Source organism: Zingiber officinale, chromosome 7A (assembly GCF_018446385.1).
Source record: "Zingiber officinale cultivar Zhangliang chromosome 7A, Zo_v1.1, whole genome shotgun sequence".
Classification (NCBI taxonomy): domain Eukaryota; kingdom Viridiplantae; phylum Streptophyta; class Magnoliopsida; order Zingiberales; family Zingiberaceae; genus Zingiber; species Zingiber officinale.
The window spans coordinates 102,486,349-102,510,164 of NC_055998.1; the positions used below are offsets into that span (position 1 = coordinate 102,486,349).

Genomic DNA, 23,816 nt, shown 5'->3' on the forward strand with positions numbered 1-23,816 from the left:
AGTTGAATTATACCATATTCTTGATACGGGATGTTATACCATATGTTGATGAAGTTGCCTTCGAATTCACTAGCCGTCAAACCTACGAAGTCATTGAATTTTCACTCTAGTTTTAAGTATTAAAGATTTTTTTTTTTTTTTTGCCCACGGGCTAACCCAAATCCATTGCGGAGTGACCCACAAGAGTCGCAGACTCAAGTGAATTGGCCCACCCGGACCAATTTTTAAATAAATTAATAAAATTTCAACTCAATCAATTCAGATTATTTAATAGAATGAGTCAATGGATAGATCCAACTCAAATTAACCTCTACAATAGCATAAACTAATTTATTAGCCATCTCCCAACTTAAATCACTCTTTCACATTTATCTTCACACATATCAAATCATAGGTTCCACCAAACCTTTAAAATATTTTAAAGGATAAATAACTAAATGTATCATTAACATTATAAGTTTTAATAAATCTATCATGAACTTTTAAAAATGGCAATTTTATCTTTAACCGTGTATGATAACAACAAAATTACCATATTGTATGCATAACAACAATTTTGCCGACTCAAGTGCAATTTCACATCCTAGTAAATTAAAGAAGCTACCTTTTTTTTTTCAGAATATTAGATTATTATAAGAACATCCTTTTTCTAAAATATAGATTGTTGTTCAGTCACAAACTCTCAAATCAATTATATATTAAGCTCTCATTTTCGCGCTAAGAACATCAAATTAATTGTTTAACTAGACTAATGTCATATGTATGAGTAAAAAAAATCTAAAAATAAATATAAATTTTTAAGATAATAAAAAAATGGCATATAAATTTTTTCATTAATTTTTAAAAATTTATACATGAATTAGAAATTTAAAAATATAAATTTATATTTTTTTTAAAAAAAAGTTTAAAAAAATCTAAAAATGTCAAAAATAGGAATGATACGGTGAATAACCCCGAGTTCGGTCAAAGTCTAGGAGGTCAGCTAACATGACATGCAAAGTCAAAGAGAGACTAACACTCGGGCCAGCGCAGTCGATAGTCTAAGCCAAGAGATTATCTGACGGGACCCATGTGTCGGTCGGACACTGAGTCCCTTAGTATTGATAAAACTCTCAAACCGAATTAGTATCATCCAGAGTCAGGTCTTCTTCATCACTCGGGGATAGCACGGTTAGCTATTTCAGGCAATTAATTTGGCCGATCGGACCTATGGTCTGACCAGACAAACTAGATACTTGGTCTAATCGGAGTGACTGAGCGAAGGATGAGTCCTCGACAACATTCCTCAAATCTGACCTAGTTGCTCTTGCAAGCTACAACCGATCGGCCTACAGAGTGGACTCGGTCGATTTGCCAGCTAAGCATATTAAGGGCCTCTCAATCTAACAGCCTCACATTTCTTTTTGACGTTTTGTGTCATGGATGACAGAAAATATTCCATATGCAAGTTGTACACTAGAAGTTTCTACCTTGTCGGATGCAGAGATTTTGGATCTATTTTAGGAAAGGTGTCAAAACATCTTTATGGTTTATCCTTTTTTGAAAATGCTTTGAGATTCGTGCACAGATAAATAGTAACATTATAAAAGGGGATTTCCATCTACAGACGCAGGTACGCTATGCATTGGTGATGCTACGTAATTTTACACACTCTTAGTCATTGTTCGTCTTATTGTTCATTTATTATTGTTCACTGCCTTCCACTAGAGCATTCACTAACTTGAGTGTCAGATTGCCTATGCTAGGAACCACCTCCCTAGCCTGGTTACTGACATTCCTTTTGACACATAGAATCGTTTGGAGTCATTTTTTGCTAACCCGAAGTCTTAGTTCAATCAACATTAGGGTCACATACCTAACACATCATCTCCATCGATTTCCGATGGGATCAAGGAATATAATAGTTTTGGTCAAAATAGTGACTAAACAATTCAAAAATGGTCATATAATTATTTTAATTGAAATTGTTATGATTTTTTAATTAAATTTTAATCTAAGTATATAAATAGTGTTTTTTAAATTTCTATCATACTTTTAAAATCATCAAACGACTAAAAAATTATCATTATCAAGATTGCTATCTAGATCTAAAATATAAATATTGTTTATGAAAAACAAAAGATATATATACATAAATAATATTATAGTGCTGTTTCTTTCTAATCTACACTTATAAATGAATTTTGATTTTCACAGTTTTTTTATTCTATAATAGTGTGGTCAAAATTACTAGATTTGTATAATAATTTTAACGGATTTTAGTTATTTGCTTACTTTGAATGGATAGTCAAACTTCAATGGTCTTCTATTATTCAAATTCAAAATTTGAGCATGATTATAATTAGTTTTGGACCAAAACTGATGCATAATTATTTTTGAATCGTTTAATCATTTAAGAATATGAATGAATTATAATAGCCTCATGCAGTGCGTTTAAATATTGACTTTGAAAAGTCACACTAATTTTATTGAATCAAATTAGAATACATCTTCAATTTAACTAAACTAGAAGTTATAATATAATTGATTCTTTAGTTCAAACTGACATCAAAATACTATATGTTTTAACTTGAATATTAATATATTATAATTACAAATATATCATTATCATGTGTGAATAAACCAAAATCAATTAAATTTTAAATTCAATTAACTGAAAAACCGAAACAGAATATATAATTTCAGTTATAAAAAAACTACTTAAAATATAATTTAAGTAGGGCGTTGATTACTTCAAATGCTACAAATTCTAGCTAAGAGAGGTTAAATTGATGTCTTATATTTATACAAAATATATCTATATACTTTAAATTTACTAATAAGCAATTAAAATAATATTTTTATGCTTTAGACAAATCAACTCTTGTCAACATAATATTTTTCTAAATTATGATTCCGACAAATTATGTTGCTTTATAAATATTTTTATTGTATTAATACTCTCTCTAGCTACTAAACTACAAGTGAGCTAAAAGTAATAAGAATTCATGCTGTATGGTTATTAATGTCAGATGGTAAAAGTTAAAGTCGTCATAAACAACTACCAGTTTTTTATTACCTTGTTAGCTACTGAGTTGAAGTCATTCAAGACTTACAAAGTAGACAAGAAAAAAAACATCCTCTTTTAAAAATTATCAAAACAGCATTTCAAATATTTAAAACATCTTTTTTTTTTAGTATTTTTAATTAAAATTATACTAGTAAAATATTTAAGATTATCATCTAGATATCCACGGTTCAATTCCGTATTTATAAAAAAAATATTTTCTAAATAAAGGACACAAACACTTTAATAAAGTTAATCACACCCTTTGATTAAAGTTGGTCTAAAGTGATACAAAAGTTGCTCCAGCATAAAACACAAATGACTATTTCAATTTTACACAGTCAAACATCATCACCCAAAACGAGTTGACTTGACTTCATTATTCGTGTCTGAATCCTGATGGTAAGACCAAGTCAGTCAACGTTTCAATGTTCAACAACTTCATCTGTTTCTCCAATTAGAAGCTAGTCTTCATTTATATATATATACACACACTCTCCTATCAAGTATCAACTCCAACAAATCTACGACCTCCCTTTCCCCTGAAAAAAAGAGAGAGAGAGAGAGATCCTTGGTCATGGCAACTGTTGGAATCCACAATTTGCAGTCGTCTTCATCATCTCGCCCGAGAATTCATGCTTCTCTTAATCCCCCATCCAATTTTCGACCCCAAAGCATCTATCTCCGGCAAGTAGCCAACAAGATCAAGGTCGAGGAACTCATGCTGAGACAACACAACGCGGCCACCATCACCACCATAAGATCCGCTGCGGATCGCCGGGACAACGACTCGGTTGCCAAGCTTCTGGCCATAGCCGAGGCAGTCGCCGACCGTGCCAACATGCACTCCATCATCGGAGCGCAGAGGAACAACTGGAACCACCTCCTCACCAACTCCATCAACTCCATCGCCCTCATCGGCTCCCTCATGGCCGGCCTCTCCGCCGTGCCCGTCGACGCAGCGATTCCGCAGCTTTCGGCGCTCAAGATCTCCTCCATGCTCCTGTTCGGCGTCGCCACCGGAATGATGGTGATAGTGAACAAGATCCAGCCCTCGCAGCTCGCCGAGGAGCAGAGGAAGGCCACGTGGATGTGGAAGCAACTGGAGAGGTCGATCCAGGACGGCCTCTCCCTGCGTGCGCCGGCGGAGGCTGACGTGGCGGAGGCGATGAGCAAGGTGCTGGCCCTCGAGAAGGCTTACCCCCTGCCCCTGCTCCCCGGCATGCTCGACAAGTTCCCCAAGACGGTGGAGCCGAGTCGCTGGTGGCCGGAGCCACCATGTCCGAGGGAGAAAGAAGCCCACCCAGCGCGCGAAACCATGGACAAGAACGGGTGGAGCAAAGAGTTGGAAGAAGAGCTGGAGGGCCTCCTCAAGGTCTTGAAGGTGAAGGACGAGGGACAATACGTGAAGCTCGGGAAGGTGATCCTCCGCTTCAACAGGGCTTTAGCCACCGCAGGGCCGGCCTTCGGCGGACTGGCTTTAACGGGGTCGGCTTTGATAGGCACGTCAGCGCTGGGGGCGCTTCCCGTGCTGCTCGCGGTGGTCGGCGGCTCGCTGGCGGCGGTGGTGAACACGCTGGAGCACGCGGGGCAGGTGGGGATGCTGTTCGAGCTGTTGAGGAACAACGCCGGCTTCTACAAGTGGCTGCAGGAGGAGATCGAGATGAACCTGAGGGAGGAGGATGTGGAGAAGAGGGAGAACGGCGAGCTGCTGAAGTTGAAGTTGGCATTGCAACTGGGAAGAAGCACGTCGGAGTTCCAAGACTTTGCCGAGTATGCCTCTCCTTCCTGCAAAGAGGAGGACGTCGATGGTTTTAAAGGCTTCGCCGGAAAACTCTTCTGAATGCCTGCCTTCTCTCTTACTGAACTTTCACTGTTAACCAAATAGATTGGACACATGAAGTTCTCTCAGTAATGATATTAAATCTAGTTCACATTGTCGATCTCCAACATAAACATACACATTTGTTGTTCATACAACTTCTAAACTTAATGGGTAGAATTGGTCGATCTAATGCAGCAGCAATAGCAACGAGCTCCTCCTCTGAGCTTTTCCATCACTTGTTCAAGGCCTTGGTCCTCGCACGAAGATTCAAAAATATTCCCCTGCAGAGTGCCAGCAAAACAACAGCAGCTCACCATAGAGATTGTACCAATTACCCGACAAAATGATGGAGGACAGCAATGAGACAATGGACATGGCAAATGGAAGAAGAATGATACCAGCAACAAGCAACAAGGCTATGGAATATAACACGGAACTGTAGAGGCATGTACTGATGATTTACCCACCCTACCACCGGCCAGAACTGCAAAACTCATTAAAGGTAATAATGGCGGATGAAATGCTAGAAATTATTTGAGAGAAAACGCAAACGCAGGCAAGTCCTACAAACCATCCATGCAGTCAACTGCACTGAGGGGTAATCTTTCTTGACTTTCTCCTTTACCTCTGGCCAAGGCCTGCCTGTAGATAGCAAAGTGCTTTCTTAGTATCAGCTTGAGAACTTTTTGTTAAAAGTATGAAGGATTAAGTCATGGGCTAATACGTGAATTAACATACACCACTATTTTCATTAAAAATTAAACCTCATTAAGTGATCTAAGGCATGCTGCATGAAAGGGAATTTAAGTTATTGGATGTGGATTGCTTGTGTAAATCAAATAACCCAATTTGTTAACATTAATAGATTGTTAACATACGGGTTTTATGTGGATGGTCCTTGCAGGATGAGCTTGGTAATATAAGGAAGAGATCTTGATTCATTTGAGCATCTTGCCAGAATCAAGAGCTTCTTCTTTCTCTTCTCTTCCCCATTGAGACGAGACTCCGGGTTGCCACCCGTTCTTGTAGAAGATCCTCCCGCTGCGATTGCAAGAGCTTCTTCGACAACGAGTAAGAGACAATGGCATTGGCTTTGAACTCAAGTCAGCCCTTCGATTGCCATTGCATTCGGTTTTGTAATGTAGCCTTATAGACAATGATAACTAGATCATGTGATGCATTATTTGGTTTCGTTTCGATGTATCATATTTCTTTCAATTGATATTAGAGAGTGGGATTAGCTTATCATCGTCTTTAAGGCGTAAGGATTAGATTTTGACGATATTTGGAACAACGAATCAATGCATATCCGTTGAATCTAGCATTGGATAGCCTAGGATTTTACCTAGATTTTGAGGTATTCACAGTATTTCGTGAAGAACACAGAACGACGACGAATTTAGGTTTTTCCACCATTATTCTCAAGCAAACAGCGTCTGTGCAAGAAGCAGAAAATGAATCTCGCGACTAATACTCAACTAGTAAGGACTTCTAGTCAACTGCTAGGCTAAAATTCACGTACATAATGTTTTCAGCTCGACTAGGTAGTTCGACCGATACTATCAGTCGATTGTTATAAGGACCCAGTTGATTGCTACGGTGAAATTAGCGTACAGAAAGTTTTCAGCTCATCTCGACAGTTCGATCGATGTTATTCGTGGGGTTGTGTACAAAACGATTTCAACTCGATTGGGAAGTTCAACCGATGCTATCAGTCGATTGCTAAGGATCAATCCACTAGTGTCCACGGGATCATCTACAGAATAATTCCAAAACAATTGGTGGATTTGACTAATACATGCCATAAGGACTAGTCGACTAGTGTAGATGAACTCGTGAAGAAAAGCCTTTTGACTCAATTGATGAGTTTGACTATTGTAAACCAGTCGACTGTCGTTCACTATCAATCAACTAGTGTGTTTGGGACTTGGCATATAAGGTGTACCAATCGATTAGTTTTTCTTGTGTTCGTCTTCTCATCTATGCATCCTAGAAATACCAATAATATACTAGGATGCACCCTTTATCCACTAAAAGTACTATGGATCAAAAGGCGATTTTTAACAAGTGGGAGTGATCAAATAACCTGTTTAATAATCATGAAGATGTCAATTCTGGAATCAATTAGTGGTTGAATTACTTAGAATGAAGATGGGGAATTAGCAGACCGATTCGTCTCAAATGAAAAGGCGAAACTACCACACTTCTCGTAAAGTTGGTGTCCATGCAGTATAATGGGATGGGTAATATGAAGGAGTAAATAATGGAGATATAAGATTTAGTTATAAGGCTTAGGACACTAAAGTTAAAAAATATTTGAAAGCATACCTGTTAATCTCGTCCTAATCTATTTGCCTACACAGTTCACTCTTTTTAAGATAAGTTACAATACTCAAAAGGAGAAGTGAACACTAAATATACTTATAACTTAGTATGTATAGGAAGAAGACAGATTAAGACATGACACATCTCATCGTGCTCACTTTACATCGTCATCTCAACACTCGAACAAGAAGAGGAAAAAAAAAGATAAGGGTAAGGGCAAACAACCTGTACTGACTGGGGCTTTAGGGCATAAAATGCAAAAGCAATAAGATCCAGACTCAACTTGTTAATTTGGTAAAAAAAAAAGATTATTTGAAAAAAGATTATCCCAGATACATCAATTGGTATGTCAATAAAAGTATACTTCTCAACTTTGTTAATTCAAAAATCAACCTACTATACCTAATAACACTTAGTGGATCGATATGGGAGCAACTACTCATATAAGTATAACTATGTTGAGTTACCTATGGAGCCGAATGCCAATTGATACCGAAAGATTCATTTATACGAGAAAGAAGGCCAAAGTAGAGGTTATAGGTATCTTTAGCGTTTGCCTTGAGAACAATGTACTTTTAAATTTGAAAAATACATTTGTAGTGCGGTCATTTAAATGGAACTTAATCTCTATTTCATGTTTGGATAAATTTAGATACACTTGTTCATTTGGAAATGAAAAATTCAATATATTTTTTTTTAATTTTATATTATGTAATATTGGTTCTTTGATTGATAAACTATACAAATTAGCCACTAAAACTTATACGGATAATATTGTGATGCATAGTATATGTATGAAACGGACGTTGATAAATAAGAATGCATCCATGTTGTAGCATAGACGTTCAGGGCATAACTCTAAATAACACCTAGAGAGGTTAATATCACTAGAAATTTTCGATTCTCTTGATATACCATATTTTGGTGAATGCATTGAGTGTATCAAGGAAAAAACAACTAATAAAAATAATAAAGATTCAAGACAATGGAGTCTTAGAGTTGATATATACGGATATATGTGGATAGTTCCCTGAAACTTTTTGGAATAGTCAAGCATACTTTATGTTTTATAGACGACTATTTGCGATATGGATACTTGTGCCTAATTCATGAGAAGTCTCAATCCCTAGACATGTTCAAACTTTTTAAAGACGAAGTTGAAAATCAACTAGGTAAGAAAATTAAGATCGTAAGATCAGACCATGGTGATGAATACTATGGTAGATCTGACAAATCAAGTAAATAACGTCCTGAATCATTTGCGAAATACCTTGTTGAGTGCAAAACTGTAGCGCAATATATCATGTTTGGAACCCCTAACCAAAATGGGATAGCAGAGCGACGAAATCGGACCCTAAAGGCATGGTGAAGAGTATGATGACATTTTCTTCTCTGCCAGAATTTTTAGAGGGTGAGACACTCAAGACTAGGATAGCAGAGCGACGAAATCGGACCCTAAAGGCATGGTGAAGAGTATGATGACATTTTCTTCTCTGCCAGAATTTTTAGAGGGTGAGACACTCAAGACTGCAGTGCACTTACTCAATAGAATTTTAGTAAGACAGTAACGAAAACCCTATACGAGTGCAGATAGGTAAAATGTCTAATATTAGGCATTTGCATATCTGGTGTCGTCCAACTAAGTCTAGGCCTTATAGGCCTAACGAAAGAAAATTGGATACAAAAACTACTGTCATTTTATAAGATACTCTGAAAAGTCAAGGGCTTCAAATTTTTCAACCACTCGAGTAAAATCTTTTTTAAGACAAATAATAGTAAATTCATTAAAGATGGTGAGAGCACTAAAGTTAGGGAAATATCACTTGAGGAAAACATTGGTGATCCTAATATAGTAACTACTGATAGATAGTGAAATGATTATCATTTCACAGATAGTGGAAGTTGTACAATAAGCATGGGTAGTGAACCACAATATTCCCATATCACCTCCAATTCAATGGAAAATACATCGGCTCAAATAGAGGTATTCCCTCTTACGGTTGAGCATAACTCTCAATCACCTCAAGATAAAGTGTCATTAAGAAAAACCATTAAGGAGAGGAGATATACAATGTCTCGTGATTATGTATATCTCCAAGAGCACAAGTTTAACATTGAGTTGGAAGATGATCTCACATCTTTTCAAGAAGTCAAACAATGCCCTAATTAGGAAAAGTGGATTGGTAAAACCTATTGGTTGTAAATGAATATTTAAAACCAAACGGGATCCACATGACAATGTGAAAAAGTATAAGACTTGCCTAATCGCCAAGGGATTCACTCAAAAAGAGGGAATTGATTACAAGGAGACTTTTTCGTTGATTTCGACGAAACTCTTAGGGTAGTCATGACATTTGTAACTCATTATGACCAGAGCTCCATTAAATAAATGTTAAGACTACATTTCTCAATGGAAACATTGAGGAAACTCTAGACATGGTGCAGAGAACTTTATGTCAGGAGATTCAAAACACCTACTATATAAATTAAAGAAGTTCATTTTGTTGGAATGTATACTGAAAGCCTAAGCTTTTGTAAACATTTATGTTAAATAAAGAATCACATTTGGTCAATTTATCTACATTTGTTTGTAGTTGTTCAATTAATTTATATTGTAGATAACATAGTATGTGGTGTCACATATAGAAGATGATGTTATCAGTACCTTATAAATTATAAACAGTAGCTCACGACCAAAATGGAAAGGAACAAACCATTGGAAGGTCGTAGTGTAATTAGAAATTAGTTTATCTTGACTATATAATTACACTAGTACACTTAGAGTGTATTGAGTAGGACCATTTGAGGTTGTTTCTTTTATACTGACTTTATAAAGGAACAAATACCTCGGTTATTATAGAAGTGTGTGCTCTTAATCCTAATATAATAACAAGCACATATATTTGATATTTATTTCTTTATTTATCAATGGGTGAGATTTAGTTCGATGAATCAATAAACCCGATAAGTTGGGAAATGATATCACTTATAGTGTGTGTTGTTGATTATAGAAGGAAACTGTGTCCTAGAGATACTAGGTTGATAATGTCCTCAAGAGGAGCTCATAAGGATTGTCATGTTAAACCCTGCAGGTGGATTTAATCCGACATGACGATAAGGTTGAGTGGTACTACTCTTGGACTAAGATATTAATTAAATAAGTTGTCAGTAACTCACTTAATTAGTGGACATTCGATATCTTAAACACAGGGAGACTAACACACTCATAATAAGAAGGAGCCCAAAAATGTAATTTGGGATTGGTGCTGTAGTTCAATAATAGTTCTCTAGTGGAATGAATTGTTATTGATAAAATTAAGTTGTGTGTTCGGGGCGAACACGGGATGCTTAATTTTATCGGGAGACCAAAATCAATTCCTCCTCTCGGTCCCTATCGTAGCCTCTTATTTATAGAGTACTATACCCACCTATACCCACCTTCTATACCCACCTAAAGGGGGCTGGCCAAGCTAGGGCCGGCCTAAGCATGGTTTAAGGTGGTCGGCCCTAGCTTGAACCCAAGCTAGAGGGGGCCGGCCATATTAAATTTAAAAGAATTTTAATTTTAATTATGTGGAAGATATAATTTATTAAAGAGAATTAAAATTAAAATATCTCTCTTGTAAAGGATCTACAAAAGATTAAAGAAAGAGATTAAATCTCTTTCCTTATTTGTAGATTGGTGAGTTATTTTATTTTTTCTTTAAAAATTATTCACATATTGAAAAATTAAAATTATAGAAATTTCTTTTTATCAACCATGAAGAGATTTTTGAAGAGAAATTTTATTTTTAAAATTTCCGGAAACAAATTAGGAAGTTTTAATTTGTTGATTAAAACTTATCTAATTTATTCCTCCATGATGTGGCCGGCCATTATAGTTTAATTGGGAAATTTTATTTTATTTTTCTCAATTAAATCATGTCAAGGAAATTAAGGAAATTTTATTGTAATTAAATTTCCTAATTTACCAAGACTAAGAATATAAAAGAAGGGGTGGGGGTGCCTTCATGGGTGACAACCTCTATTATTTCTCTCCCTCTTTTCCTTGGTGTTGTGGTCGGCCATCATCCTCTTCCTCTTTTCCTCTTGTGGTGGCCGAATCCTTCATCTCCCTTGGAGCACTTGTGGTGGCCGGATACTACTGTTGGTGCAACATTCCTCAGGTCAAGGTTGACCTGGTTGACCAAGCTTGAGTCTTGGTTTGGGTTTCGATGTTTGACAATGCAAGGTTGATTGAAGAAGAGTCAAGTAGGTCAAGGATGACTGGATACTTGACTGGGAAGTCCTAACTGGGATGTTAGACAGAAGGAAAGACTTAGTGAGTGAAGCTAGGCAGGAGGAAAATCTTGGTGAGTGAAGCCAGGTGAAAGACCTAGTGAGTGAAGCTAGGCAGGAGGAAAATCCTGGTGAGTGAAACTAGGCAATTGTGAAAGACCTAGTGAGTGAAGCTAGGCAGGAAGAAAATCCTGGTGAGTGAAGCCAGGTGAAAGACCTAGCGAGTGAAGCTAGGCAATTGGGAAAGTCCTGGTGAGTGAAGCCAGGCAAGAGAAATCCAGATGGGTCAAGGTTGACCAGACATCTGGTGAGAGTCCAAGTAGGTCAAAGGGATTGACCGGATACTTGGCACGAAGAGAAAAGTCCAAGTGGGTTAAAGGGATTGACCGGACACTTGGTGGGGAGTCCTGGCAAGTCAAGGGAGTGACCAGATGCTAGGCATGATATACCAATAGGTCAAGGTTGACCGAATGTTGTATTGAGAGGCTTGGGACTTGGTTTTGGGCAAAAACCAAGAGATGGATCGATCAGTGGATTGATCCAGGAGCTGGATCGATCAGTGGATCGATCCAAGCCTTTCCTAGCGAACAGAGAGCCTCTGGATCGATCCGTGGATCGATCCAGAGGTCCCAATCGATCAGCCGATCGATTGAGACGCTGCTGGTTCGCGCGATAAGCGCTGGATCGATCCAGGCGTTTTCTCCAGAGCATAGAGGCGCTCTGGATCGATCCGTGGATCGATCCATAGCCTCCCCGATCGATTGTGAGTTTTCGAATTGATCGGGATCTGACCGTTGCGTCGTATTTGAGCTACAGGCGTGCAATGACTGCGATATCGCTTCACGGTTTCATATCAGATCTCTCGCCAGCTTCTCCACAGTGCTCTCAAAGCTCAGATCGCCAGTTCTTGAAGGATCTTGGAGGTTTTCCAAGTCAAGAGGCGGATCAAAGACAAGGAAGAAAGCTAGGGTTAGGGTTTCAACACTCATTGTAAGCTTGTATTTCATTACCTTTCCCTTTCTTCTTGTATTGAGAACTTGTAGGGCTTCTCCGCATTCGGTAGTTACCGAAAAGGAGGGTTTTATTAGTGGAGGGTGCGTGAGTAGGTGTGGATCCTTGGACTAGTCACCTCTTGTGAGATGGATACCAAGTAAACCAACCTTGTTAGCGTTGTGTGGTTTGTTTCTTGTATTTCCGCTGCACATCTTTGAAGAAACAAGCAACGACGAGCACCTAGCGAGCGACGAGCTATTCACCCCTCTAGCTACTTTTCGGTCCCAACAACTACTTAGAGGAGAAGAAGAAGAAGAAGGAGGAGAGAAAGCTTGTATCTCTTGGAGCTTGGTTGGTGTTTTGTTCTTCATCCTTGGTAAAGCTTCCTTATTGTGGCCGAACCTAGCTAGGAGGAGAAGAAGGTGGTTGGTGTTTTCTCATCTCGGAAGATCGTTGCCCACACAACGTCCGAGGTTAGAAGAGGAATACAGTAGAAGATCAAGAGGTCTTTCTAGAAGGTATAACTAGTAATTTTTTCCTTTCCGTATCATACTAGTTATTTATGGAAATAATACCAAATACAAGAGGCTTACGATTCTAGTATTTCGAATATGTTTTTCAATGTTGTGTTCTTTTATTTTATTTTTCTTGTGATTTGATTGTTCTTTTCGGTTAACCTAAAGTTATTTTAGGAAATTAAATATTAACTTTCCATAAAAGGTTTTGTCTAGTCGGTGGTGGTTGCTCCCATATCCAAGAAGGTCGTGTGCCTCGCCACGTCAGTACTGGAACCAATTATGGAAATTAATATTTAATGGAATTAATAACTTAAGGTGATTTGGGTCAAACGTGTTAAGTTCCCCAGGAGACCCAAGTCAAAACCTAAAAGAATGAATAGATTAAGTTTTGGATCAAACGTGTTAAGTTCCGCAGGCGATCCAAAATTTAATTTAAAAGAACACATGGTAGCTAGGAAAAGGTTCAGACCTTTGTACAAAATTTTTGTACAGTGGAACCTCTAGGTTTTCCGAGTAGCAACCAACACATTTTTGGTCTAACGCTTACATCTCGCCAATGGTACCAGAAATTTGATTAAGTGATTTCTTCATATGATTTTAAGGAAAATCAATTGATCAATGTTTATATATCAAGTTGAGAGCAAGTTTATTATATTTGTTCTATATATGGTCGATATTTTGTTGACAAGCAATGATAAGGGTCTTCTACTATAAATCAAGTCATTTCTACCAGTTGAATTTTAAATGAAAGATCTTAGTGATGTATCCTTTATCTTAGGTATACAGATTGTTTGTGATCGTTCAAAGTGCACACTTGGACTATCACAAAAGGCTTGTATAGAAAAGGTGCTCATTCATTATAACATGCAAAATTATGCTCTTGACAAAACTCCCGTGTCAAAGGGTGATAGACTTAGCTAACAACAATGTTCACACCATAAACTTGAAATTAAGAAAATGCAACAATTCTCTTATGCATCAGTAGTAGGGAGTTTGATATATGCTCAAATATGTACATGTTCGAATCTTGCGTACATTGTGGAGATGTTAGATAGATATTTGAGTAAGCCTGAACCAAAGCATTGAAAAATGTAGAGGATTATGCAGTATTTGTAAAGAACTAATGATTAAATGCTCATATGTTGGAAATCAGGTCATCTGGAGATAATTTGATATTCAGACTTTAATTTTGCAAGATGCTTAGATAGTAGGAAGTTCACCTCAAGTTATGTTTTCATGTTGGTAGAAGGGATTATATCATAGAAAAGTGTAAAACAAACGTTAATAGACATCTCCACAATGGATGTCGAATTTATAGTCTACTAGGAAGCATCCAACCATGGGATATAGATGCAGAACCTTATGACAAGATTACATATCATTGGGGGTATTGACAGACCATTGAGGATTGATAATAAAGCTAAATTATATTCCAAGAATAACCACAATTCGTCGAAGTCTAAACATATCCACATAAAAGTTTTTATGGGTAAAAAAAGAGTTCAGAGTGATCAAATAATGATAAAACATATAAGGACATATTTCGTGTTAGCGGATTCGCTCACCAAGGGCGTGTCAACCAAAGTGTTTCATCAGTATGTGCTGAATATGGGGGTTCTTCATTTTGACGAAGTACTCATTTGATAGGAATCTGCATTTGGTGTAATGCTCTATATTAATGAACACATGTATTTTTGGCTTATTGTATGTACTAAAGTTCTACATGTGTATAAAGTTTTGACTCTCTAACATAAAAACATCATGATTTATTATTATGCTTTTGCATACGATATTTGTAAATACGATGTAAGACTCTATTTTGAGTCATAAGATTAAATCATGGTTTACTATGGAGGTTTGACACAAAATATCGGTAAACATAATTTGGGCCTAGTTTGGGGGTCATAAGGACTATTGATTAATCACATTTCGTGTTATTTTCATACTACACACCCACATTTGATTTATGCCATTAATAAATTAGTAATATGACTACTGTTGGGTCTTATTGCAATTATGGTAACTCTAACTTAGTCATGTACTAATAGAATTAATGGACTAGATTATTTAAGGGGTATTTTACCCATAAAATTTTGGCATGTTAAGCTCAACTAAGTTGTATGGTGTATACGGTATCATGTATAACCCAAGTGAGAAATTGAAGGATTAAGTCTCCGTAAAGTGGGCTAATACGTGAATTAAGACATACAACAATTGTCATTAAGAATTAAACCTCATCAAGTGATCTAATGCATAGTGAATGAAAGGGGGTTTAAGTTATTGGATATGAATTGCTTGTGTAGATCCAATAACCGGGTTTGTTAATATTAATGGGTTGACAACAGTTTATGAACTTTATGTGGGTGGTCCCTGCAAGATGGTCTGGTATATAAGGAAGATCTTGATTCATTTGGGCATCTTGCTAGAATCAAGAGCTTCTTCTTCCTCTTCTCTTCCCCATTGAGACGAGATTCCGGGTTGCTGCCCGTTCCTGTAGAAGATCCTTACATTGTGATTGCCGAAGCTTCTCCGGCGACAAGAGACAATAGCATTGGCTTTGGACTCAAGTCAACCCTCCGGTTGCCATTGCATTCGGTTTTGTAATGTAGTCTTACAGACAATGATAACTACATCCTGTGATGCATTATTTGGTTTTGTTTCGATGTATCATATTGCTTTCATATCGTACAAAAGAAACTATTGGATTGTGCAATCTAGGTTTGACAAGACAAATCATACACTTAATCAGCAACGAGCATTAAAAGTATCTGATGAAGTTTTCCTTTTTGTATAATACGAGAAGAAATATAAATATTATGCTTCAAAGAAACTTACTCTCGACGATCAACCCATAGTACATCAAGAAAAGGAAATGGTTCCAGGGTGAAGATGTCACCTGCTCCAGGAGCACCTGAAGGAAACAACGTGCAAGTCAAAATCTATTAACAAAGACTCCTGTAGACATGATGTGCTATGATAATTTTGAAACAATATGAACGCTTACCAAGGAAACAACAGTAGGGCATGATGTGCTATGATTATAACAACAGATATTTATAGGCATCGTATGTAAAGTTATAAGAACCATTGATGTTTGACCTTAACCCACCACAGCTTAGGTATCAATCAATAATCCAAACTACAGATATGCTCATTGGTGAAGTCTTCTAGAGGATTTTGCTCCATGATTTATAGCCAACACAATTATCTAGATAAATAAATACAGTCACAAAGCTCAATCCGTTTGAATTATCTAATGATTTGATCAAAAATTACGGGGTTAAACAGATTGGCAAAAAGGCAACAAGTTATGGACTTAACATTGAAAATCAGGTATGATGTTGTCATGTATGTTGTCTTGATTCAAGAGATAGACAACTTCAGATGAAATTTTCCTCAAGGATATTCTCCAATGCCGCAATGCGGAGGAGGGGCTTATTCTTGGATTCACTAGAATCCATTGGAAAGATCAGCGGAAATGATAACAGGCTACTCTCCTAGGTGGAGATTGTTGGACCAGCATGAGGGGCTACTCCATCTCTGTAACTCTTTAGAAGTTGAGCTCAAATCTCCCTCATGTTTGCCTCCACCTACAAAACCCACCCTAATGTTGAGAGAGCAGATTTTTTTCAAAGAGCTCCATTACCTTGGAAGCTTACCACAAGAGTCATGGTTCACTGGCGTCTATTTCAATCGCACTCTTGATAGATCAGAGCACCTTAATTTCAGGTAATCAAGGAGCCTCCAATCTCCTATTCAATAAAATGGGCAAGAGCTTTATGATTTAGCACTTCAAGGTAAGAGATTTACTTGGAGTCATGTTAGAGGAGGGGATACATGTTTTGCAAGATTGGACTTAATTCAAACTTGGCAACTTGCAAATAATTTCTTGGTTGTTTGGGCTTTAATTATTCCAACTTGTTTAGTTGACCACTCACTTTTGTTATTCAAATCCTATGAGATAAGCTCGCTAACTCCAAATATATTTTTCTTTGAAATTTCAGCATGACTATTTTAGCATGACTTTTTAAGTAGAGTAAGCAACTTAAAGGCAGAAATCATACATCCTTACGGATAAGCAAGCTTCAATTACTAAGACTCAAACTGAGAAAGTGGAGTAAGTTTGTTTTGGTCCATTCAACAAACCAAGAGCAGTTTCCCACAGCAGAACTTGGAAATATATCATTTCTAGAAGAAATCAATCCTCAACATCAATCATTGGCTAGGGCAAAGAGGGAGTTTCACATCAAGCTGGATGAGATAAAAGAAGCAAAGGCATGACATTGGAAGTGACAAGTTAAATTCAGATGGGCAAAAGAGGGAGACGAGAACTTGAGATATTTCCATCTTGTGTCAACATTGGAAGAAAGCAAAGAAATACAATATCCACACTTCATGTTGGCGATTCCATTATTGAAGATGGAAGTGGTATGCTAGAGGCTTTTACCACACACATTTTGTGAATTGAATAGGTACTTTCTCAAACTTTCATCCTGTTCTCTTGCACTGTGATCTATTTGGTGAACACGGTAGGTCTCTATATTTTCTAACAGTGATATACTACAAAATGAGGCACTATTTTTTTTCTCTAAAAAACCAGATTATAGATTACACCATCAAATCATAGTAGCAACAATTTCAATGTTTAGTGGCCTCGCAATAAATCTAGAGAAATCCTCACTTTCATACATTTGGGAGCCAACAAGCCAGAGGAGAGAGTCTAGCAAGGATCTTTTGTTGCCTTCTTAGGATCTTCTGATATCATATCTCAGTTTCCAATTTAACATCAGTAAGCTAAATAGATCGTATTAGGATTATCTTATTGTTAGTGTCACAAAGGTTGCCTATCATCTGGAGAAAGACTCCTTTTGATAAATAGTATCCTCACATCTTTTTTTATTTACCAGCGATCAATCTATACCATCTTGATTTCAACAAAAATTAGATAATATTTGATGAGGTTTCTTCTTGCACCACCAATCTTCAACATCATAAGTCAAATTCTTGGCATTTTGGAGCATAGTATGCAACCCCAACCAGGTTGAGGGGCTTGGCATTCTTAGTCTAAAGAAGTACAAGATTGTCTTACTTTGCAAATGGTTTGCAGCTGCTTGATATGCACACCTTGGAGATACATGGTCGAGGTAGCATATTTTAAACCCAAGGGATGAGAGGCGGCCACACCGGATAGCTCTTAGTCCATTACTTGGAGGGGCATTTTGCAAGTGTGAGACTTCTTGTTGCAGTGGCATATAAATAGGTTCAAATATTTGAGGTAGTGTCTATATTTGGTATGGTAGATGGATGGGAGACAAAGTTCTAAATTGGATCTTTCCATCCCTTTTCATTATTTGTGCACCTAACGAGGAAAATTAAAGCATTTGAAACTCCTTTCTCTCTCCTTTCTCTATTTCGGCACTGCATTTCACTAGCGAAGTGTGTGCAATTGAATTGCTAGTTTTGATAAAAACGATTAGAAGAGAGCTTGGCGACTCGAAATAGTTTAGCATATATTAGAGAAGGATGGAGTAACTAGGGTAACTTTGCAGTTAAATCCGCATATGCGATGAAGATATTTAGAGGAATAAATACTCCCTAGGTTGGGTTGATCTAATGTTTGCACTCTGCAATCAAAGTTAAGATATTCAATTGCTAAATGTTAGAGAAAAAAATGAAAAAAAAAGGAGAAAAATGTAGTTCCCATCATTCAATTGCATCATGTGTAAGGAAAAGATAAAAGAAGATGCCAAGCACCTTTTTTTTGTCGCTACGCTGCTTGCTGCTTGCTGCTTCTATCAGATGAAGATAAGTTTTTGTTTAAGCTTGTGAGCGCGTTTATCAAATATAAGATGCTTACATGTTACTTTCTTTATATTGCCGAGGAATGATCAATTTAATTGGATGGTGGCTTATAAACAAGACATACAAGTATAACTTCACAGTTTAAAATCTTGAGTTGTTTCGCCCGATACAAGCAAAACATTTTGTTTCGCCCGCGGACAGGCACAAGCACGCCTCTGGTGTTGGTGCAGCCCAAGGCCCCGCGAATAAAGCTGTTAAACGAGCCAACCCGTGGCAAAGTGGTCATTTGGCAAGGCAGGGCCAACCCATCATCTTGGCGGGTTGGAAATTTCCAACCCAACTCAAGGTGGGTTGTGGGCTAGTTAATCTAAATCTAACCAAATATACTGGAATGAGAAATTTTTATTTCTCTTGCGTGCCTTTCTTTTTAAGTTACTCTTGAATCTCTGTGACTGGATTTGGAAATATAGTTATACTGATTATCCGATTTTATAGGCGAGTTGATTCTAGATGGTGAAAATTGGCCAAACATGTGTTACTTTATTTTAGCTTTCTATTCTAGATGTCCACTCACTCTATAATTTGTATTTATTAAATTAATTGTCAACTTGAACTTTTTTTCCATGATTTCCCTAATTCATGTAATATTTAATTTGTTTCTGATGCCTCCTAAATCACAACTTTAGGGTAACTCGCCTATAATATTTTTTCCCTTAACCTGTAGGCCACCCCAAGCTCGTCGCAGACCGACTGACACAGGTCGCGGGCCTAGAACCACTTTTAAATGGGTTGATAAAATCTCAACTCAATCAACTTAAATTGGTTAGCGAGGCGAGCCAATCGGGCGGGCAAATCCAAATTGACAACTCTACCTACGAACACCTCACGCGAGCTTGGTGATGCGTCCGGACACCTCGCACGAGCTCAGAGATGCGTCCGAACACATTGTGCAAGCCCGGCAATTCGTCCGGACGCATCACACGAGCCTCGTGACTCGCCCAGACGCATCGCGCAAGTCTAGCGACGTGTCCAGACGCATCGCACAAACCCAGTGACGCATTTGGATGCGCCGCACTAGCCCAACGATGCGTCCGAATGCATCACGTGAGCCTTGCGACGCGTCTAGATGCGTCGCGAGGGCTTGGAGGCACCATGTGGCAAAAGGAGATTCGCTCGCCCACAACGCCCCCGCCAACCCGTCCCTAGGCCAACATGAAGGAGGTCAATCACGGGTGACTGCTAGACATTAGTGCAGGTAACTAAGGAGGAAGGCATGCTTGGATGCACCGAGTTTCGACCCCAAGACCTCATTTGCCAACACCCCATACCTCCACCATTGTACCACCCCGAGGGGACTGGGCTTGGAGGTACCATGAAACATAGGTTGAAGGTTTTTTTAGTTAGGTATAATTAAATAACTTAGATTAATAATTTTAATCAACTGGATAATTTAGATAGCTTTATTAAAGCCTAATGAAATTATCTCATTAATTTTATATATATATATATATATATTAAAAAATTTATTTTTTTATTTTTAAATATTTAGATTAATTTTTTTATTTTTAGTTAATATATTTTATATTTAAAAATACCAAAATTGTATCGACAAGGGCACAGTATCGAAACTGCATCATTCCAGTTTAGGACCGAAACCTTGGCACGGTTCAATATTTTAAACCAGGAGTTCAACTACATGGATGGATGCATATGACTTTGGTATTTGTGCAGTTTGCCTTTATGTAGCAAACATATTTGATGGTATAATTTAATCCACTAGAAAAAGTGTAAAGTTTTACAAGGCGAGCCAGAGTGGTTTGAATCCTCAATCAGGTGGGAGTTGTACGGATTTGTACCTACGATACGGGCAACAATTAGGGGCTACCATATAGATTTGTACGACCAGGAACTGAAAGGTGATGTACAAGCATAGTTTTAGCCTTAGGATTTTTGGATAATGAAGGAGTACTTTGATACCGTGCCAAAATTAGAGATAAATTTTTTACTTATAGATGATACCACATCTACAAAATAAGGAAAAAAAATAACTTCTCAAATCTCCTAAAATCAGCAATAATCAAAAGAGTATATATATATATACACACACACACACTTAAGGATCTTATAGCAATTAATTAGACAATTAATAGTTGTAACTATATAATAGAGCAAGAATATACTACAATACCCTACACTTATGTATGACTTTCTCACATGCACGATTTTAAAGAATTTAGAATGGCAAATGCATAATGATCTTCCAATCCAATATTATGACAATTTTAGATCTAGTACATACTTGGAGGAGATTTGTAATTCTCTAGAGGATCGAGTCCACGTACAACCAATAGGCAGCTACTATGAATTCCTAAGAATAGTCAACTACTTCATCCTAAATCTGATTAAGGTTTTATTGTACAAATAGTAAGTTTCATAGTGAGTTCTATATCATGGAAAATGTATTGTATATATTGACTTAATATTTCAATGGTTAATGTTTCAATCATGAAAGTGACATGATTAGTCACTCAATATCTTTTCAAGAAAAATTGTGAAGCATGCATTCCTCGAGTTACCAAATTAGTGAAAATATGTTTACTTGAGCATCCTTCCATTAGTTGCACGCCTTCATCCTCATTTGATCATATTGACTATTAACTCAAGTGTTGAACGTAAGGCATTATGTATCTTAAAGGAAAATGTTAAGCAATTCAACAAAGACCTAGAGATGCATAAAAATACCTTTTTAGCCACCGTCTTGGAGTCTTTCTTTCCTTTGAAAATGATATCCAACAACTTGTGCAAGTAATGCCCAAATGGTCCGCCATAAGCAAAGCCAAAGAGCTGAAGTACATAACAGCAAATTTGTCACGCTATATGAAGGGAAAATGTGTCTGCAACTGGAAAAAAATGTCATTTGAGTGACGATGTGGACAGAGGATTTGAGGAATATAAGGAACTAACAAATGGAATAATGAACAGGTGACAAGTTCACAATTAAAAATTCCAAATTATTGTAATGCCGGAGGCAAGTACAGCAACATATGTCATATAAAATATGGTAAACAAAAGATCCACCATGCCATAGAACAATAAGGCAATATAAGACCAAAGCAATCATGAAGACAACTTAAACATCCTTCTTTAGTTCTTTAATATAAAGTGGCAAATCGCGTAATTAGTTGAAAATGAAACTCTGAATGTGAGCATGATAGATTGCTGGTGAAATTTATGAATTTTAAATATGACCATAAATACACAACAGTTTGCAAAAGTCAATTGATTCTAAACTAAGGGTAGATTACCAGTATGTTCTTCACTTCTTATAATTGTTGGAAGTGTGTTCTTCCTAAAAATCAGAGTTGTTTCCAGAAGAATCAATGGTAAATCATCTAGGAGATAATCGAATGACTATATGCTCTTTAAAATGTAGGAGTCTAATTCTACCTCATTCAAGATGAATTTGTGTTACAATACCCAAGAAAAATGAGAGAAAACTTCAAAAACGCATTTAAGATAATATGAACAACTAATAAATGCCCCCGGCCATGTGAGAGATGACAAATACACGAAGAGGCTGACCAAAGAAGTCCTGATTGTTGTCTTGTTGTACCACCGAAGAAAAAATTGCACAGATCAAAGTGATAAAATTCTAACCCAGTCCGGATCAAAACACATCCCAGCCACTAGGCAAGAGGACAATACCACTTTTAGGAGAAGGCGCCTCAGCTGGATCTTCGGAATGCCCGAGAGCTTCTGCGCCGCCGAATCGCTAATCCCAGCCAAAACGCCGGCAGTGAGCATCTAAAGCCGACGAAAGGAGGATGAGATCGCAGACTAATCTCGAGGAAAAAAACACGATTTTTTTAGGCAAGTCGGGAGAAGGATCATTTACTTTGGTTCTCAGAGGGTGGAGTTGGAGTTGAAGCATGTAGTTCTCCCATCCCTTCTTCACCACGGCGCCCATCCTTCTTCTATCTGTTTCGGTTAGATCGAGAAGTGGGCAGTGGAATGGAAGCGAGAAAAGCGGCTGGTCGGCGGCGGAGAAACCCAAAGAGGTGGAATTCAGAAGATAGCCGGCGTGGGAGCATCTTTACCGCATCGCTGTCCAAGACACTGGAACGTCGCAAAGCACGTGGGAGATTTTGGTACAGAGGCGGCCAAAATATCTAGGCGACTACGGAAGATGTTGCGCGCGCATGTATTAAGCGCACGTGATTTGGCCATAGTTAAATGAGACGGTACAACGGCCACCTCAATACGATGCTTAAGATACAAAGGTAGATTAGGGGTCTCCCTAGTACGTGGCAAAAAATGAAATCATTCATCCCTAGTATCCCAGTCACACTCGACTTATCCTCTGTTTGGATGGAATGAGGAAAGGTTCATTAACGAAGAGAAAGGGAGGGAAAGAAAGGAGAAGTGAGGGGAAGTAAAGTATTTAACTTTTGATTAACATAACATGTGTTATTTTATTTGGGAGGAAAAGAAGAGGAATAAGGATTAAATAGATAAAGTTACAAAAATATCCTTACTTTTTATATTAGACATTTTTCATAATATTAATATTTATTTTATAAATATAAATTAGGCATTTTTAATAATAAAATTAATTTTTTATATTATCATTTAAATTAGTTATTTTTTAATAAAAAAATAATTTTTTATACTATTCATAACAAAACAATGAATTACCGATAATCAAATAATTAAATGATAAATAATGAAAATAATATTTTAGAAACTTTAAATAAAAAAATTTGAAAGATAATGCTGATAACGAGAATTTCTATTCTTTAAAAAATTATTAAATTTTGATGGAAAAATTAAAAAGTAGTAGATATTCTCTTAAATTTTGACGAGAAAAATGATTTCTCCTTTCAATTGTTAAAAGATGTGTCGGATCTCCTCCTCTAATAATTTGACACAAGCTATGAAGAAGGCAAGGAAATTGGACTCCGGTGACATAGCAAAATTAGAAATTGGAACATTTCTTAAACTATTAAGAACAGGGATAAAATTGGAATAA

The 23,816-nt window shown here is 37.2% G+C and overlaps 2 protein-coding genes across 2 annotated transcripts; one reads left to right on the plus strand and one right to left on the minus strand.

Moving 5' to 3' along the window:
- The first annotated feature begins 3,623 nt into the window (after positions 1-3,623).
- LOC121999574 (probable F-box protein At4g22030) lies at positions 3,624-4,889 on the plus strand. Its single transcript, XM_042554236.1, has one exon. The coding sequence runs from the start codon at positions 3,624-3,626 to the stop codon at positions 4,887-4,889; it is 1,266 nt and encodes a 421-aa protein (XP_042410170.1).
- A 72-nt stretch (positions 4,890-4,961) lies between these two features.
- Positions 4,962-22,935, minus strand: LOC122001923 (peroxisomal membrane protein PMP22-like). The gene is made up of 7 exons (XM_042556918.1): positions 22,683-22,935; positions 22,493-22,591; positions 21,530-21,631; positions 15,821-15,896; positions 5,443-5,513; positions 5,270-5,355; positions 4,962-5,152 (listed from the first exon to the last, which is right to left on the minus strand). Exons 1-7 carry the CDS (start codon positions 22,752-22,754, stop codon positions 5,104-5,106), a joined length of 555 nt encoding a protein of 184 aa, XP_042412852.1. The 5' UTR covers positions 22,755-22,935; the 3' UTR covers positions 4,962-5,103.
- Positions 22,936-23,816: the final 881 nt, after the last annotated feature.